Source organism: Staurois parvus, unplaced genomic scaffold (assembly GCF_062004578.1).
Source record: "Staurois parvus isolate SC_StPar_1 unplaced genomic scaffold, SC_StPar_1.0 ptg000761l, whole genome shotgun sequence".
In the NCBI taxonomy this organism is placed as follows: domain Eukaryota; kingdom Metazoa; phylum Chordata; class Amphibia; order Anura; family Ranidae; genus Staurois; species Staurois parvus.
The window spans coordinates 807,501-827,509 of NW_028318557.1; the positions used below are offsets into that span (position 1 = coordinate 807,501).

At 43.1% G+C, this 20,009-nt stretch overlaps 1 protein-coding gene across 3 annotated transcripts in view; it reads right to left on the reverse strand.

The window, feature by feature from the left end:
* FNDC3A (fibronectin type III domain containing 3A) overlaps positions 1 to 20,009 on the reverse strand; it is a 341,321-nt gene that overhangs the window by 152,307 nt on the left and 169,005 nt on the right. For all 3 annotated transcript variants that reach the window (XM_089654386.1, XM_089654387.1, XM_089654388.1), the window contains one exon: positions 15,923 to 15,998. In XM_089654386.1, the coding sequence (XP_089510512.1) occupies positions 15,923 to 15,998 (76 nt within the window). The remainder of the gene's footprint in view (positions 1 to 15,922; positions 15,999 to 20,009) is intronic.

Below are 20,009 nucleotides of genomic sequence, written 5' to 3' on the forward strand. Positions count from 1 at the left end.
CATTGTGAGTCTGAGGGGAGGGTAGTGTTAGAAATACTAGCAGATTTAGATACACTAACAAATCCAAAACAAACTCAAGCTGGCACTTTTGAAGCAGTTTGAGTAGATTTAGACTTGTGTCTAAATGTCCCTTTCCTTTGAAGCCCGATCCGCACTTGGATTGCGCTTCAGAGGCTACTGACAGACAGTGAGGAAGTAATGTGAAGCCTCCTCACTGCCTGTTTTAACTCCATGTTTGCCAACAAACGCACCACAACAACCTTCATTGTACGCAGTTGTGGGCGTTTCTGCACATCCCTATTTACTTGACTGTGCAGCTTTTGGTGGGCTTGCTACACACCAATCACTACGTCAGGTGAACTCTGCTGCGGGCGCAAAGCTAAGCATCCCCACCCATTGCCTATTGCAGTTTAAGAGGGAGGCTGTTGGTGGGCATTAAAAATGTGTCTCAACTGTTCTTTTGGCACCCCCCCCCCCAAACAGCAAGTCAAAATGAAACCTAACTGCAATAGTTTTGTTCCTTTTGGTGTAAAGGCTTTACTTAAATAAAATCTGACCATTGTAAGCACTGTTGTCTGTATTAAATGGCTTGTTCTTTTGAAAACAGACTTACGGGCAGATCTCCTGATGAAAATAGAAGCAAGCCTAGGAAAGAAAACTAATGCAGCCACCACATCTAAGAAATGGTAAGCTGCTTTTTAATAAATGTTTGCTTTTGGGTTTAATATTACTTTAATTCTGCCACACAAGGCTCAGATTTAGTCAGATTCATGCTGAATCAAAGCAAATTCAAGTCGCAGGTGCCCCAACTGGCAGCACTTGGCTCAACAAAAGTCCAATCAACTGCAGTCACTGTTCAGGTATTCTGACATCCATGGATGCCAGCTGGCAGGATAGAATTGCTGCCAGCAGAGATTTGTCCATCTGAGCTTTTTAGCAGGCTGAAAGTAAAAATACAATACATACTGTACTGTACATTATCATGCATCCTGCAATTCTGCTTTAAAGACTAGGCACCATCTGAATATATAATGCCAATGAATACAATTAAGCAGCGATGATGTGCTGGATCTCTACATTTCAATGGCCAGTTAACTCTTTCATCAGGAAAAGAATCTCCCAATTTCAGCCACACTCAGGTTTTCTACCAGACAGATAAAATGAAAGTGCTACCCAGGCTTCCTTTACTGGAAACAGCGCAGTTAAAATCTGTCACCTCCTCTTCATATAAAAATGGTTTATTACTCTTTCAGGCTTTAATTACAAGTGACTCATCCTGATTTGCATGAGGATTTTTTCTCCCTCTAGACGTATGGCAATTTCCTCCCAGTCAAACCATCTATAACATGGCTTTCCTTGTGATGTCAAGAAACATTTAATGGTTCTTAGCAGAGGCTTGGGACTGTGCCCTGAATGAGTCATCTCCATTCACGAACTGGAGCACACAGTTTTTCATGAATGGATTATTCAGCGGCAAATGGCATTCATTCATGCTACCCCGACTCAACTCTCTGTATAATGGAGCTGATGTTTCTATTTCAGTATCGCATGAATAAAAGGGGGAAAAGGTTTCACATTTCTCTGACAGCGCAGATTTCCTTAATGCATTTCTTCATACTGGTTACACACAGGCTTATAGATCTAATATCAGTTATATACTCTCTGCGGCGTACACTAGTGAAAGGCAGTCTGTTAGGTCTCCTGTACCTTAGAAAAAAAAAAAAGAAATTAGTTTCATCTGCCTAGGGCTCATGTACACTGCAGCTCATAAACTCACGTCTAGGAGCTGTTCAGCATTTTTCTCAGCAGCCCTTGAACTCTCCCTAATGTTTTCCTATGTGTCCATGTACACATCTTCGTTTACAGTCATTTACAGGCAGTTGAGTTTAGTCATTTTTTTAACGCAGAAAACTTGCGTTCAGGAGTAGATTTTATCAGCATTTCAAATGCCAAACGATTGTAAATGAGTGTAAACGCAGCTAAACACGGCTAACCGCGTTTATAAGTGCTTGCAAATTTTTTTTAACTCTTCCATTTCCAGATGCTGTTCAGAGCCTTTTTTCATAATGAAAAATGCATGCAAAGCTTTTTCCCGGGAATCAAATGGACCTGGTATACCATACTTTCTGTTTCGCATGAAAGAAAATATGTTAGACACTGCTGCAATAATCTCTGCACAGAAATGAGCAGAAACACATCCAAACACCACAAAAAAAAAACACAGCCAATCTCAACAAATACTGCTCTCTCTGCTTCTGCTCTAATGCATTCTGGGCATTATGGAAGGTCTCCTGAGGTTATCTTTAAAAAAACGCTTCTAAAACATAAACGCGCATAAATGCGGTATGCAAATGTGGCTAAACAGATGTTTTTTTAACCTACGTTTTCCAGCAGTCAGTTTCCATCGTTCAGAAGTGTCTCGTGTACATGGAGCCATATAATGCCCAAACTAAATCTATAAGCCAGGAAATCCCACAATCCCAGGAATTTCTGAACAGTGGGCTGTAGGGGACACACAAGTTCATTTGATTAATAAAATAGGCAACTGTTGGTATCTTGCATTGCTTGCACTTCAATAGCAACGGTAACCATAAAGGTTTGGAAGTACCACCACATAACTTCCAAATCCTTCCTCACTGTAACACCCAATCTCTATATTAAAATGGCATTTTCTTTTTGGTTAACATTTATTATTATTATTATACAGTATTTATAAAGCGCCAATAGTTCGCTCAGCGCTGTACATTACAATGGGGGACAGAACAATAACAATACAATGCAAAACATGAGGGGATCGAGGGCCCTGCTCTTTCGAGCTTACAATCTAGGAGGGAGGGGATGGTGGTACAGGAGACAGCTGTGGGGGATGGAGTGGTAAGAAGAGTGGAGGAGGTCGGCAAGTTAGCAGGGGGTGGGGTAGGCTTCCCTGAAGAGATGGGTTTTCAGGGTGCGCCTAAAGGAGAGTAGGTGATAATCTGATGGGTTGGGGCAGGGAGTTCCAGAGGATGGGTGACACCCTGGAGAAGTCCTGGAGTCGGGCATGGGAGGAGGAGACCAGGGAACTAGAGAGAAGGAGGTCTTGTGAGGAGCGGAGTGTGTGTGTTGGGCGGTACTTGGATATTAGATCAGTGATGTAGTATGGGGCAGTATGGTGGACAGCTTTGTACGTCAGTGTTAGGATTTTGAATTTGATCCGTTGCGCAATCGGAAGCCAGTGGAGGGATTGGCAGAGGGGGGTGGAGTAAATGGAGCGGTTGGAAAGGTGAATGAGTCTGGCAGCCGTATTCAGGATCAACTGAAGCGGTGATAGCCAGCGGCGAGGCAGGCCAGTGAGGAGGGAGTTGCAGTAGTCGAGTCGTGATATGATGAGGGAGTGTATGAGCTGTTTAGTGGTTTCAAGAGTTAGGAACGTGCGTATTTTGGCGATGTTGCGGAGGTGGAGTCTGCACGAGCTTGTTAAAGATTGGACTTGGGGCTGGAAGGATAGGTTGGAGTCCAGAATGACACCAAGTACTCTGGCCTGCGGGGCAGGTTTGATGGTGGCGTTGTTGGACGTGATGGAGAAGTCAATGGGGGGTGGTGTGTGAACTGGGGGGCAGACAAGAAACTCGGTTTTGGAGAGGTTCAGTTTAAGGAAGCGGAGCGACATCCAGTCTGATATGTCGCTCAGTAGGTGTGTGATTCGGTCGGAGACTGAGGGGGTGAGGTGGGGGGTTGAGAGATAGATTTGTGTGTCGTCGGCATATAGGTGGTAGTTGAAGCCGTGAGAGTGTATGAGTTGGCCAAGGGAGGAGGTGTAGATGGAGAAGAGAAGGGGCCCAAGGACAGAGCCTTGAGGGACCCCAATAGAGAGGGGGAGTGAGGGGGAGGTGGTAGCATTATAGGTAACGCTGAAAGAGCGTTGTGACAGGTAGGATGAGAGCCAGGAGAGAGCAGAATCTCTGAGGCCGAGGGAGTGTAGTTTTTTGAGGAGGAGGGGGTGGTCGACTGTGTCGAAAGGCTGCGGAGAGGTCAAGGAGTAGGAGCACTGAATAGTGGCCATTAGCTTTGGCGGTTAGCAGGTCGTTGGAGAGTTTGAGTAAGGCAGTTTCGGTGGAGTGTAGGGGACGGAAGCCGGACTGTAGGGAATCGAGGAGGTTGTTGTCGTTGAGGTGAGAGCTTAGGCGGGTGTAGACTAGGCGCTCGAGGAGTTTGGATGTAAATGGGAGCAGGGAGATGGGTCTGAGGTTGTTCGGGTCATTGGGGTCCAGGGAGGGCTTTTTAAGTATGGGGGTGATGTGTGCATGCTTCAGAGGGGAGGGGAAAGTGCTGGAGGAGAGGGAGAGATTAAAGATGTGGGTGAGGGAGCATAGGATGGAGGGGGAAGGGGGTTGTAGGAGTTGTGAGGGGATAGGGTCGAGGGGGCAGGTGGTGAGGCGGGCATCAGAGAGGACTTTGGAGACTTCCTCGATGGTAGTAAGGTCAAAAGGTGCGGAGTGTTGAGGGGGCTTCAGTATGAGGAATGTGGGGTGGGGTGGAAGTGGAGGTCAGAGCAGTGGTGGGGCCGTGGGAGAGGGGTAATGAGGGGGTAGCTGAGTGAGGGGGAACGGGGTTGGAGGGAGTTTGAGCAGTGACGAAGTCTCTGCGGGTTATGTCGAGGGAGAGGGGGGATGAGGGGGTAGCTGTGTGAGAGGGGATGGGTTGAGAGGGCGTGTGAGTTGCGGCGATGTCTTTGCGAATTGTGTCAATCTTGTTTTTGAAGTGATTGGCAATCTCAAGGGCGGTGAGTGAGGTGCTGGGTGGAGGTGGGGGTGGAGAGAGTAGAGAGTTAAAGGTGGAGAAGAGTCGGTGAGGATTGGAGGAGAGGGCCTTGATGAGGGTCAGGAAGTAGGCTTGTTTGGCTGCGTGGAGGGAGGAGGTGTAGGTGTGGAAGGCAGATTTGTAGCAGGTGAAGGCTTGTTGGGATTTGGTTTTGCGCCATAATCGCTCCAGGGCACGACTGTGTCGTTTGAGGGATTTGGTGTGATCAGTCTGCCAGGGCTGGAGCGGTCGGGGTCTGATGTTGCGTGTGGTTAAAGGCGCTAGTGAGTCAAGGGCTGTTGACAGCGTGTTGTTATAGGCTGTCATAGCCAAGTCGGGGCAGGACAGGGGAAGGATGCTGTCATAGAGTTTATCAGCTGCAGAATGGAGGGGGGCAGGGTTAAGGTTGCGGAGGTTACCGCTGGTAGTAGTGTGACATTTGGAGGGGTAGGAGTTGGAGGACGAGGAGATAGAGAAGGTAATCAGGTTGTGGTCAGAGAGAGGGAAGGGGGTGTGAGAGGTTGTGGGGAGCGCAGCGGTTGGAGAAGACGAGATCAAGGATATTACCGTCGGAGTGGGTGGTGGATTGTATGCACTGTGCAAAGGAGGAGGTTAAAGTGGAGGAGATGGGATGTGGCCGGGTTGTTGAGGGTTGCCGGGTTGTTGAAGGTTGCCAGGGTTGTCGAGGTTGACAGGGATGTTGAAATCCCCAAGGATGATGGTGGGTAGCTCAGAGGAGAGGAAGAAGGGTAGCCAGGAGGAAAGGTCATCCAGGAAGCGGGATATGGATCCAGGAGGCCAGTATATCACAGCAATCTTTAGGGGGGTTGGGGAGAATAGTCGGACGCAGTGGGCCTCGAAGGAGAAGGATAGAGAGGGGGGGTTTGGGATGACTCGGAAGGTGCTCTGTGGTGACAGGAGCAGACCAACCCCACCACCTTTACGACCGTTGGGTCTGGGTGAGTGGGTCCAGGCGAGACCTCCGTAGGAGAGTGCAGCAGGGGAGGTAGAGTCAGTGGCCTGGATCCAGGTTTCTGTGATCGCTAGGAGGTTGAGGGAGCAGGAAACAAAGAGGTCGTGGATGGCGGTAAGCTTGCTGCACACCGATCGGGCATTCAGGAGTGCACATGAAAATGGGGGGGGGGATGATTTTAGGGAGCAGGGGGACAGATACTAAGTTGCGGGGGTTGCGGCAGGACGTGGAGGTGGGAGGGTGTTGTGTGGGTGAGGGAGGTGGTGGAGGGCCAGAATTCGGGGAGATGTACCCTGCGGTTAGGAGGAGGAGAAGGGTGAGAAAGGTGGCATGGGAGCGGGATGTGTAGGAGCCTGTGAAACTACTAGTGGAGGTGTTCGGGTCAGTGGGAGAGTGGAGTATTAGGAGGAGGTGGGGTGTGCCGTAGAGGGGTGAAGGAAGCAGTGAGGACACAAAATACAATTGTTTGGGAGGAGCAGAGGGATATAGTGAATGGATTTTGGGAATGGAGGAGAGGAAAATAAGGAGGAGTGGAAGAGGCATTTTAGGGAGGTGCCCAGGAGGGCGGATAGGAGTGGTGGGAGGCTTGGCTGTCGATACGCCTCTGTCCGCTGGACTATCTCATCAATGTGTCTTCTGGTGGCTGGAGTTTAGGGGAGAAGGGAGAGGGGATCGGGTGTGGATGGATGGTTTCCAAGGGCGCTTGAGTGGCGACAGTCTGGGGTGCAGAGGGGTCTCTCGTTGTGGTGGCAGTCAACAAGGGTTCAAGTCTTTAGGTCAAGTTGTGCTGGGGATTGGTATGAGTGGAGGTGCTGAAGGCCCGGCGTCTGGAGGTGGAGTTTATATTCTTCCAGTCTGCCCCCTGCTTACATTCGCACCTAGGCAAAAATGACACTTCTCTGCGCCTGCAGCCTTTGGGATATTACCGTCACATCACAGGAGGTTGCTAGTGCAGGAACACACAGCAGCTAAAGGATGGATCTGGAGGCACATTGGGGGTCAGTGGCAAGAACCCAGAAGAGACAGCTGAACTTCAATGACATAGGAAGAGGAAGCAAAGATAGCAGCACAGGACCCACCATGTGGCAGCAGGTGTGAGGTTTTTTGTTTTTGTTTTTTAAAGACAACCCTGCAAAAACGGTAAGATGGGATGTAAATATGAGTGTAACAATAAAGAATTGATCTGAAAATGAATAGATGAACACAGACATATCCAGCTATAAAAAAAAAACTATAAAAGACAAATGCTTTTGGTGATTCTCCAGATCTGTCAGGTCTTGGCTTCACACAGTTCTTACTACACTACCTAGGAAGTCCATAATCTGAAACAAAACATGCAGGACTGGTGTCAAAACATGAAGAGGACCTGAACTGTAAAAGATCTATACCAAAGAGGCAAACAAAGGATAAAAGACTAGTTTCCCTTTGGGTTCGCTATAGTCTATCTTTTCCGCATGGCAGACTTACCATGCACTATTTTATGTCTCTGTGTGGAGGAGGCCATCTGTGTAGTGATGGTAAGATTTCAGAACTGCCCCGAATCCTGATAACTTGTGATTAGATTATAGATGAAGGAAAAATCAGTCAGCAGGAAAGCAGCAAAAAACTCAAGAGCCACAGAATAATTAAAGCAGAAGCAGGGAAATGCATGTATGTTAGTCCCCAGGTACAGCTTCCTTTCCAGCAACAAAGACAGTGAGCGGCAATTTAGTGACATCACTTCAAATCTACGATACTAACAGAGGCACACAGGTGTACTTCTATAAGGCTGCAGGTACAGGGTGTGCCCTGCAACGTTTCAGGAGGAACTTAAGAAACAAAATGTATATGTTTCAGCGAGCTGCTTAGGGACAATTAACATTTCTAGGTGTTCCCTAAAACACAGCAAATCTTTACTTTTTGATTTCAGGTCCATGTTAAATGGCAGAATACTTGTAGCGGATTATCTGGAGCAAGAGAACGGCCCTGGAGACGGCACTTCTGTGTTCTGTAGTACCAGAGGCCAAGGAAGCAAGGAAAATAGCTAATGTGCTGCCATTATGGGTTTTTTTTTAGCCTAACACTTTTATAAAAACAAGCTGGCAATTGTTGGTTCTAGAGGTTCTCAAAGATCCAACCTAAAGAAACCTACACTAAGCTAACCCTGCTATCTGACTGTCTCTGCTTTTTATGCTTTCTTAACAACTCACTCAGACCTAGTATATGGAAAAAAATATATATATATGAAGTCAACACACTCAAGGATGTTGAATTCCTATCGCCTGACGCACGGGACATGTCATTCCAGGCGTCGGGCAGGTAGTTTTTTTTTTTTTTTTAATTTGTTACCTTTAGCATTGCCACCCGAATGCTTTCATACAGTGCCAGCCTCTCCACCCTCCCGTGTGAAGCACCTCCCGCCCACTGTCTCTCAGGCTCCGCTTGCCCATCTGCGGGCCCGGGACTGGCTCACCCCACTGGCGGCTAGAGGGGAGGGAGGAAAGCGGACACATCCACTCCCCTCCCCTTCTTGTCCTGACGCGGAAGTTACGTTATTATGTCACTTGCAGGTTCCCGTTGAGGGATTCCCGGCAATTAAGGCTGGGAAAGAATGTAATGCAATGTGCACTGCATTACATTCAGGGGAGCAGAGGGGAGACACCAGGGTCTTTTAAACCTTGGATGTCTCAATAAAGAGAACCTGTCACCAAAAAATCATCACATAGGGGAAAAAAGTTTTTTTCTTTTAATTGTAAAAAATGAAAGTTACACCCAAGCATATAACACTCCCCCCCCCCCCCCATATACGCACATACAAACATAAAAGTACACGCTGGGGTGCCTACACATGCAAACGTTGATTGCAATACAAGTTACATATTGCCGCACGTGCCAGAATGAGAGCAATAATTCTAGCACCAGACCACCTCCGTAACAATATGCTGATGACCTAGAAGGGACTTTAAAAGCATCACCTATAGAAAATATAGGGTACTGAAGTTTGCTGCCATTTCATGAGTGCATGCAAATTTAAGGTTTGACATCTTGTGCAAAAAACGCAAAAACGGCTCTGGTAGCGAAAGGGATCAAGGATAAGCCTGACATGCCCCTTTCCTGACAAGCACCCAATCAGTGCTCATTACACTGCAAGGTCTCTCTGCTCCCTGCTAGTCCCCGGGTGCGGTGCTGAAGACAGACAAGGAAGGGAGGAGGAGATAAGCAGCGCAATGTTAAAAATATTAAACGTTTAAGTCGCCATAAAGCCCCTTTTGTTTTTAAACCATTCCTAATATCACCTCCGATTTAAATATGGTTTTGGTTAAAAAAAAAAAAATTTTATCTGGACAAATAGATTGTCATGAGGGACAAGTAGATTGGGACACAGATTTAGTCGCCTGGACAAGTAATTTTTTTCAAAAATTTCCACACCCCTGCAATCTACATGTTTAAGGTCAATGATTTAGAAAGTATTAAAGCCACTGGATCAGCACAACAGTCATACAACCAGCATTTTCAGGACATCTCAGATATGCAGGTTCTTTATTTCTCTTTGTGACCACAGTGAGGTCTGGCAAGCCCGAAACTGTAAAGGGAGAATGAGATCATACTGAACACAGTGCAACTCTCAATTCTTCAAGATTTGAAAGTCAGTGACAAAAATGGTCAGATTTAAAAGCTCAGGTCAGTGATGGGCAGTCAGAGAAGGTGACAAATTTTATACAGCACATGTCACAAAAGCACAACTGAAAAAAAAACAAAAAAAAACATTTGATAAAACAGAGATGAAGCAAATGCAGAACTGTTGTAAGACTACATTAGACAGAAATCTCAAAAGGCTCCTAATGCAGCCATTATAAAAAGCCAGTTTATATAACCGTCTGTAGAACAATTTGAATTTTGAAGAAATACACAAATTCTGTTTTTGTTTTTTTTTTAAATATCACAACCAAACTGTATTCATATTCCATAATTCTTACTGTGAGGCAACTGCCTTCAGAAAAAGTGGTTACACTGATGTATGGGAAGATACCAAATCAGTTAGGCCTTGTTCACACAGGCATACTTAGTCATATGCCCATACAAAGGCTTGGGATTGGGATGCAGTGGCTGCACAGACAGCCCCTGCTTTCAATTTGATATCCATGCAGCTGTGGATCCCCAAATGCATACTGTCTGCATTTGGGGACCTACATCCACACAGCTGTTGAATTGGGAGCAGTGTCTCTGTGTCCATGCAGCTGCTGCATCCCTATTGACATGCATGGCATTACCTGCATGAGGATGCACAGAACACCTCTGCATCCCCATGCGGGTAAACATGGCCCTCATATGGGTGTATGCTTAGGCACGCCCATGTGAACTAGACCTTAGACATTAAACAGGCCTATATTTAACATACCAGAAGGCAGATGAGCCACATTCACCCTAACAAAAGAGACATTTAAAATATCCATATCATATATGGTGTCTCATAAAACTTCATTCTGTGCAATATTTTGGTGGGCTGATTGAATAGAAATATTGTGTTTTGAAAAGTTGGCAGTGTGGGTCCGTTAACCACTTTTACCCCCTTCCTGTCCAGGCCAATTTTCAGCTTTCAGTGCTATCACACTTCGAATTACAATTGCACTGTCATGCAACACTGTACCCATATGATTTTTTTTAGCATTGTTTTGAGACAGATAAAGCTTTATTTTGGTGGTATTTATTCACCACTGGGATTTTTTTTTTTTTTTTGCTATGTAAATAAAAAAGTCCAAAAATTTTGAAAAAAAGTGTTTTTCTTAAAAAATGTTTGCAAATAAATAATATTTCAGCATAAATCTTGGCCAAAATTTATGCCGTTATCTTTTTAGTAAAAAAAAAAAACCCAAATTAGTTTATAACCAAAAATTATAATTTTTAAACATTTTTTTTTACTATTTTTTTTTTTTTTTTTTTACATACTGTCACCCTAGCAGCACAGTGTCACCATGGTGACACTGTACTACTTGTGGGGGGTGATGAAGATTTTTTTTTTTCATTGCTTTTACACTCATAAAGGCTGCATTTCTCCTGCTCTCTGGCTGCATTCTTGCAGTCATTGAGAACTGCTGTGTGAGATGTGATTGGTCACAGCTTGTCACATGGTACAATGCTGTTGTGAATAGCCTTGTAACATGTGACCTCTGTGATCATTCACAGATTTAACTAGTGATGTCAGAAGTGACATTTTGCTTACTACTCTGCATGTGATCACTGATTGGCCAATCAGTGATCACATGATCGGGACCTCGCACAGAGGTCCCGTACGATGATCGGGTTTCCACTGTGTCCGGAGGACACAGCGGGCACCGGATTGCGGTGCTGTGTGCTCCCAGGGAGCGCGCACAAGCAGGGAGCGGGAAGGCAGTTTATTAACAGCCACCTGACCCTGCACTGCCACCGACCGGCCGTTGTTTAGAAACAGGAGGGATGTGGTTAAAGCATAATAAAATATTCTTTAGCCCTATCAGCACAACACTCAGGATCTTGGAGAGGGCATTACAGAATTAATACAACCAATCAAAGGACCAGAAATGAAGGCTATGTTTGCAGCTCTGGAGCTCTCATTCACTAATGAAACTATGAAGGAATGCCAAGGGTTACTTTATGAGATCCAGTAACTCTGATAAATCAGACTGGACTTAGACTGCATAGAATCAAAGACTACTAAAACTTTGCTAAATATTTTTCAATTTAAACTCATTTATTACTGTTGCTTGTCCCTAAATTTTGAATATCTTTTCTGTAAATATTATACCATTTGTATCTTCTTTTCATTAAAATATTTAAAAATTGCAAAAGTGGAGCTGTACCCAAAAGGGGAAGTTCTACATTAAGTCCTCCCCCACACCACCACCACATTTGGCACGTCATTTTTTGGGGATCCACTTCTGCTTGGATCCCCTCTCTTCACCCAAAGCTTTCTGGGACATGTCACAAGCCCCAGAAGGCTGTGGAATAATTAGCAAAAAGTAGCATAGCTCACGCATGAGCAGTAGGAAGCCGGCTGTGAAGCCGCAAGCTGTCACAGTCAGCTCCCCACACTAGAGATGCTGGCACTGGGAACTCGGAGACTAGTGAAGAATTAACCAGGTGAGGCTGGTGCTGGAGCCCTGGACTGATAAGTGTCCTTTTGTTAAAAGTCAGCAGCTACAGGATTTGTTAGATTTTTTTCTTTTTTCTAGAGTGAAAAATCTTTTTAAGCTGAATCTCTGAATGCTCTAAAACACAAATGAAAAATGTATGCCTCTCTGAAGAAGCTACCCTGTAAACAGTTACGTTCCTGTCTGGATGATCACTCTCTATCTGCTGGTACTAATATTGTTGTCCCAGAGCAAAAAAAAAAAAAAACAAACAAAAAAAACTCTACCTAGTTTGGAATCTGTACAGTACAGGATTATACGAGAAGTTCACCTCCAGGGTTTATACGTGCCATGAACTTTAACAGACTGGCCCATTTAAGGAGAGTAGCATCCTACCTTCTTTAATTCTGCAAGGAGGGCAGCATAAACACCATAAATCAGTATAGGTGGTCCTTTTTTTAGTACACTTAAAATGGCTCATGTTTAAAGGACAAAGTGGACCGTGAATGTGGCTGTCAAAATGTATGCATTCCTGGGGTTTTTTTTTTTTTTTCTATACTCTGAATCTCCTTACAGCTTCATCTGCTTATAGGAGAACTAAGGCCGAAACTCTTTTGGCCCATCTTCTCCTGTGGGTCACAGGAGAGCATTTAGTTCTGCACTCCTGTGAGCCAGACTTTGGCCTGCTGTTGGCTGACATCACTCAGCCGGTCCAGGACTTTAATGTTGGGATCAATCCAGATACTTGAGCAGCAGCTGGCTCAGCCTCTCATTGTACTGATAGCCTGAACGAGCCACTCCTGCCCCCTCTACAGCCTGGTGCTCCACTGACTGCTGGAGCATTGGACCGATCCGTCATCCACCTAGGTGAGTAGTATTGTTATTTTGAAATCCTACACTTCTCTTTTAACATCACATACATTATAAAGTGAAAGTATTTTTCGGGCTGACCAGACTAGCACTGCCACTGCACAGGCTGACCAGGCTAACATTAGCTGATGGATTGATATAGTGGATATTAGAGGAAAAGAATAAAAATACATAAATAGAATTGTTATAGTATAGTAATTAAAAGCCTAAATTTAGTAAAACAGAAACAAAATAGCACAAGGGATGGTACTTACAGTTTTATTTGAAATCTTCTGTCCTATGATTCACTTACTAAGCTGGCACACACCCAGGCAACCAAAATCTTCCAGAGCCATGTGGGTAAATAGAGCTCTGATTGCCAGGAGTACTCATAATAAGGGCCAACTATCCCCTTTCTTTTTTGCCCCCCTCCGACACATCTGGAAGCTGTACTATAGCTTCCACCTGTGAAAGATGATCTCTAAATGTAGGAGACACACTTTTCACATCAACCTGTCCGCCATTCATAAATAGTTTTTCATTGATGGAAACGTCAGTACAGCTTCTATGAATGGAAGAGGGGAGGGCGGGCATAATTTGTACTCAATGTCTTTGACAGGCTATTAACCATCATACCACCAAAAGATTATGGCTGCAAAGATGGCAGGGAGCAGAAGAAGCACTTCACATTGATTGTACGTACCATTCCTTGTCAGATGTTTTGTTTTTTTTAAATTTGAACGAACTTTAGGATTTAATGTTATTAAAAAGGTCTGTCAACATCTTTCAGCATTCTGAATGTTTAAAATAGAAGAAAGGAGTTATTTCGTGTATGGCCACATTATTCTTATTACAGGTACTTGTATAGTGCCGTCAATTTACGCAGCGCTTTACATATGTATTGTACATTCACATCAAGGGGCGTACAATCTAAGGTCCCTAACTCACATTCATACATACACATACTAGGGCCACATTAGACAGGAGCCAATTCACCTACCAGCATGTCTTTGGAGTGTGGGAGGAAACCTGAGTACCCAAAGGAAACCCACGCAAACACAGGGAGAACATGCAAACTCCAGGCAGGTGGTGCCGTGGTTGGGATTCGAACCAATGACCCTAGTACTGCCAGGTGGAAGTGCTAACCATTTAGACCATTTAATATAAGAAAGAAGCACAAAAAAATCCTAAACTCTGCCCAAACACTGCTTTGCCTCTATTTGATGTGTTTTATGCAACATTCAGGTCAAAGCTAAACAACTCACATTTTGACTACTGTAAAAATGTGTATGGAGCCCTCTGCGTCTGTTCACACTGTCTCATACAGTAGCAGTGGGCACCTTGTATGTGTTACAAAAATTCCTGCCAAAAGCCCTCATTTGAAACCCATAGAGACTTACCCTAATAGATGAACATGTGTAGTTATTTTTACACATAAATATAAAATGCAGAGTTCAGCTATGACTAACACCCTGTCAGTAGATAAATATAAACCAGTGTCCTTGAAGCATAAAGTCCTTATTAAAAACAGCTACTGAGGCATAAAGAAACAAGCCTCTAACATACTTCCAGTATACATATTAAAGAACCAACATTCACTCATACGGTGTCTACAGTATGGGACATCATACATTCCTACAGCTCCTTAAAGAGGGAGTGAACTATGCTGTGTCCCAAAAAAAGAAAAAAAAAATGTCAGAAGGCATAGGACTAGTTAGCAATATTTCATGTGGTCAACTTGTAGCTGATCTTTTTCCCCCATTAAGGTCTTACCATGCCTTGTTCTACACTGTGTAGCTATGTGAAGGTGGCCATCATGGTAGAGAAAGTACTACTCTGCTTGCATATGTCAGAACCTCCAGCAAAGAGAAAAGTGGCATCACCAAACATCACTCCAGGTCTTCTGAGCCAAGCAATTGTAGGCTGCAGTGCCTTAGATCTCACATCACAGATATAAGACTTTGAGGCTATTGCACAGGACTGCCTAGCAGCACTCCATACAAGGTTGTGCACTGCTATTTTCCAGGAGGAATTCTAGACAATTGGGTACATAATTCAAAGTACTGATTAAGCACAATTAACATTTCAATCTATACTATTTAACACAGCAATTGTCACTTTTTGTGTTCAGCTCCAGTTTAACAACTAAATATTCTCTCAGCAGAGTATTATTTAAGCCTTTAAACATCTGATAAAACTATCAATCCAAACATCAACAACACATCTAGTGCTCGGAGGCCACAATGGAGACTTTCTACAGTTTAACAGGGGAACAAGATTAAATATGTTCAGGATAATGGCCAAATGCACATTGCCTGATTTTGTAAGGCAAAAACTGGCAGCTCTGTACAATGGGTCTTCAAGGCTGAAGAGAGATATTGAAACATTCAGAGCAGCTCTGAATGGTTCAGCTGCAGTAAACCAAGGACAGATATTGGGATGGTTGAAAATAATGTGTGTAGACCTCTAGGAAGAGCACTGAGCCAATCACAAAAGGCAGGTAGGCACATTTTTGAACAAAGACGCTGCATAAAGTATAAGCAGAACACCAAAAAATATTAATGGCTGCAAGGAAACAAAATGTAAATGCAAAATTGTGTAAGTGTCCATTCACACAAGGTGCAGTGGACCTGCATTGGGCAGCTATTCCAGCGCACTCCCATAAGAAGAAAAGGCAAAATGCCTTGTCTTCAGTGTAGTCCGTTGTGATGCTGTGTGGGCTGTGTGCAGTACTTTTTTCCAGCACAGCGCAGTCACTACATGCAGTGGGTAGAACTTTATGAAATGTAACTGTGTGGCATAGAGTTCATTATAAAAAAAAAAAAGAACTGTGCAATGCACTGAGATCGGAGCATCAACACTGCTGATCTAGCTGGACCCAAGGTGTATTTTCTGAAACCTATGCTATGTAGTTTCCTCTACTTTTGCTTCCAGCATCACCATTCACATTCAAACTTCCAAAACAGGCTGGAATCTCATTGGTAGCTAGGAAAAGAATCCAACACCAAGATCCTCAGGTTTGCCTGTGATAATCTTCAAACAACAAAAATCGTGAAGTCCAGCTTTTCCTCCCCCACACAATGTCATTCTGCAATGCACAGCTCTTTTTAGGGAAGATCTAGTCCATAGGCAAGAACAATTATCTAAAGCCACAATCTGCCTAAAATAATCACTCAGGAGGAGTAACCCATTTTTTTTTTGATGGGGTGCATCAATGCTTTAAAACTAAGTTTACCTGTAATGCACTGAAACTGGCCATCTTCTCTTCTTATTGTAAAAGCTTCCCCTGGATTCACTTGTACCAGAATAACCTAAGTAAGACAAGAAAAGAAGGAATATGTTTTCATTTCTAGATTTTTTTTTTTTTCAGAAAAAGCACATATTATATCATATCTCAAATACCTATATTAATATTGAGCAGACAATGCCTACTTATGAAACTGTAAATGGCTTTAATACACAAATGACTATATTCATTTCTACAGATATATTTAACTCTCAGTGCAGGTCTCTTTCTGGTAACTGTACTATTTTTTTCTATTAAGGTTTTCATTATTGCATGTCAGCATTGTTGATCACTGCAGTCACTTTGCAGCTGCTTGCTTTGTACAATTATGCATTTCAGCAACTGCTGTGCATCATTTCTCAGGGCAGCTTTCCTGACTATGCCTGTACAAAATGCATCATACTGTCCAACACTAAATGGTCTACACCATTTTGGATGCTATAGACTAGTGGTCTCCAGACTGTGGCCAGGGGGCTGGATGTGGCCCTTTGCTTGCCTTTATCTGGCCCTTGGGGAAACTATGTCACCAACTCACACTAATGATGGGGCACCATTTTCCCTACTGACAGCTTCAGTGGGGCACAATTCCTCCCATTAAAACCAATGATGGGGCACTGATGCCAGAGCATTTTCTACTCCTGCTAGACACAGGCCAGCCCTCCTACAGCCTGAGAAACAGTAAACTGGCCCTTTCCTTAGAAAATCTGGAGAACTGCTAAAGACAATGGAACTCTGTACACTGTATGTTTATGTGGCACAAGAGTAGCATGGATAGCTGCATTCTACATGCTGTGCTGTATATTACACACTATGGGTCGCGGCAATCTGTTGTAGAATGGTACAAATCTCATACTGATGCGATTTCTGAGCTGTACTATATGTTATATTCCCCAAACAACTAAACACTCCACACTGATTTTTTTTTTTTTTTTTTGAAGAGTTTTATCTTTTTCATCAGCAACCAAAAATTACAGATGGCCTACATTAGCAAAACAAAAATGTATCTTATCCGATACAGACTGCTATAAAATACAGAATTGGGTTAGCTGCAGAAGGGAAATATTTCCTGATGAAAATGTATAAGCCTCATTACACAAATTGTAAAGAAAAAAAAAAAAATCAACATTCGCTGTACAGTATTTTTTTTAGCTACATGTGCCTCCAGAACTTTGATTTGAATGGAACCAAAGTCAGAGAACAGCTCAATGTTATGAATGTCAATTAGAAGCCAAGTTTGCTTCACGCTTTTGTCCAAGATGCACAATGCAAGCTGATAAAGGGATTACATAAAAGCTTTCAGCATGAGAAAAATAATTGGTAAACAGCTGTTCGGCAAGTATGGTAAGCACTGTTATAATGTCTCCATCACTAAATTGTGACTATGAAAATAAACATGTTCTCTGTGTTGTCTGATTAGTCTATCAACCCACATAGTGAAGAGTTCGGCATCTGTCTGATACTTAAAGTAGTCCTTCACCCGCTTTTTTGACTTGCCTTTTTTTTCTCTCTACAGGAGTCATCCTCATCTAGGAGAGAAAGCTGGGAATGTAGGCAAGGATGAGGCGTACCCCCCAAGATTACTGGGATACAAATATCACACATCTCAGGAGGCTTCATTTCAATCTGCATGTACATAAGCTGGAGGAGCTCCATTGCACTGTGCATATGCCACAGAAGAGACAGCCTGCCCCTGATGACAATAGATGAGAAGATGGTTGCATGGGACCCAAAATGATGAGAAACAGCATTGGCTTACACTAGACAAGAGAGAAAAACATTGTAAAAGGTGGAGTCAAGCTCCCCTTTAGGAAGCGACTATATTTTAAAAAAGAAAAGACTACTTCACATAAATGGAAAATAAACACCCCATTCTGTGTTTGTGTGTGTACACATGTCTGGAGCACCATGTTCATTGACAGATGGGTGACACAATCGTACTAGGTTTTTTCCTTGCCATATGAACTGCAGACAGTACATTTATAAGTCTCACTACTTTCCACAATGAAGTCTGTTTAGAAACCAAACGACTCATTGCAAACAGATGGATTAAAGTTGAACGTTATTAAAAGAAACAATAGGGCACAAACTCATTTGATCATCCCCCAAAAAAACACCAATTAAAGCAATTATGTATTCATTACAAAAGAAAATGTACCAAATCAATGTTAACCTCCTGTAATCAACTGCATGGCAGGAGGGAGAGGGAAGGCCAGCACTAGGTGGTGACCTGGCTATACTACAGAGCACACTACTGTTAGTTTAACAAACAGAACATTTACAGGAAGTGAAAGGACAGATGACAACATCATTTTATTCAAGCAAACAAGATTGCAAGAACTGCTGAAACTAGTTAGAAATCTGTTTGAAGTCAACACAATTTCCATATACTGTACGTACAATACATCCAGTATTACAGTGTTAAGCATAATCAAGTACTCCCCTTTTGAAAAGTAAGATTTTAATCATTATCTCAATGAATACAAGAACTATTTCCAAAATTTTTACAAAACTGAGTTTTATAGAACATTTGTTTAGCGCATTACATGAAAGTAAGGTTAATATAACTTGGATTACAAAATCTTCAGTTTTATTCAAATTAGTTGATTCAAAAATCAATACACACCCCACAACAAAAACTACTACTTCTACTACTAGTATTTTGTATTACCTCCATGATTTGAAAGGACAGCACCAAAATCTTCTAGGCATGGAATGAACAAGTTGGTGACATATTGCAACATCTATATTTTTCCATATTTTAAGAATGACCTATTATGCAGGCCATAGATGGGTCGAAAATCGGCCGATTTTTCGGCCGAAAATAAAATCGGCCGATTTTCGGATTGTTAGTGGGCTAAATGTTCGGCCGTTTTTCGGTATTTTGGCAGATTTTTTTTATCGGTAAAGTTGGAAAAAAATCGGCCGATTTTCGCGGCAATGATGGGCAAATTGGCCGATCTTTTACCGATAAAAAAATCTGCGCATGAGCAGTGACCTGCAAGAGGAAGACAAAAAGAAGAAGAGGATGAAGAAGGAGAAGAGGAAGAAGGAGAAGGGGAAGAAGGAGAAGGGGAAGAAGGAGAAGGGGAAGAAGGAGAAGGGAAAGAGAAGAAGAGGATGAAGAAGAAGAGGATGAAGAGGATGAAGAAGAAGAGGATGATGATGAAGAAGAAGAGGATGAAGATGATGAAGAAGAGGATGAAGATGATGAAGAAGAGGATGAAGATGAAGAAGAAGAGGATGAAGAAGAAGAAGAAGAGGATGAAGAAGAAGAAGAGGATGAAGAAGAGGAAGATGAAGAAGAGGATGGAGAAGAAGAGGACGAAGAAGAGGAATTCCAGTCCGGCAAAAAGTGTCCCTGCAGAGAGCTCCGCTATTTCTTTGACAGTTCCTTGATATTTATAGCGGTTGCTACAATGTATCTATTTGTTTCCGAATAAAAACATCTGTATCCTAAATGGATACAAATAGATACATTGTTGCAACTGCTATAAATGTCAAGGAACTGTCAAAGAAATAGCGGAGCTCTCTGCAGGGACACTTTTTGCCGGCTGTAGACGGGATGAAAATCGGCCGATTTTTTTTTACTGTTGCTGGTAACGTCGGCCGCTTGAACGACCGATTTTTCGTTTTTTTAAAAGAATAATCGGCTGATTTTCGACCCGTCTATGGCCTGCATTAGAGCCTGGATGCTGGATGGAGAGTGATGGTCAACTTGTCTCTTCAGAATTCCCCACAGGTGTTCGACTGGGTTTAGATCAGGAGACATATCTGGCCACTGAATCACTTTCGCTCTGTTCTTCAGAATACTACTGTGGCCTTAGCTGTGTGTTTTGGATTATTATTATTATACAGGATTTACAGTTGTGTTCAAAATAATAACAGTGTGTTGAAAAAAGTGAATAAAGCTCAAAATCCTTCTAATAGCTTTTATTTCCATACACACAAATGCATTGGGAACACTACACATTCTATTCCAAATCAAAACATGAAGAAAAATAGATCAAATTTGTGTTGTTCCTCTAAAAAAATTGAA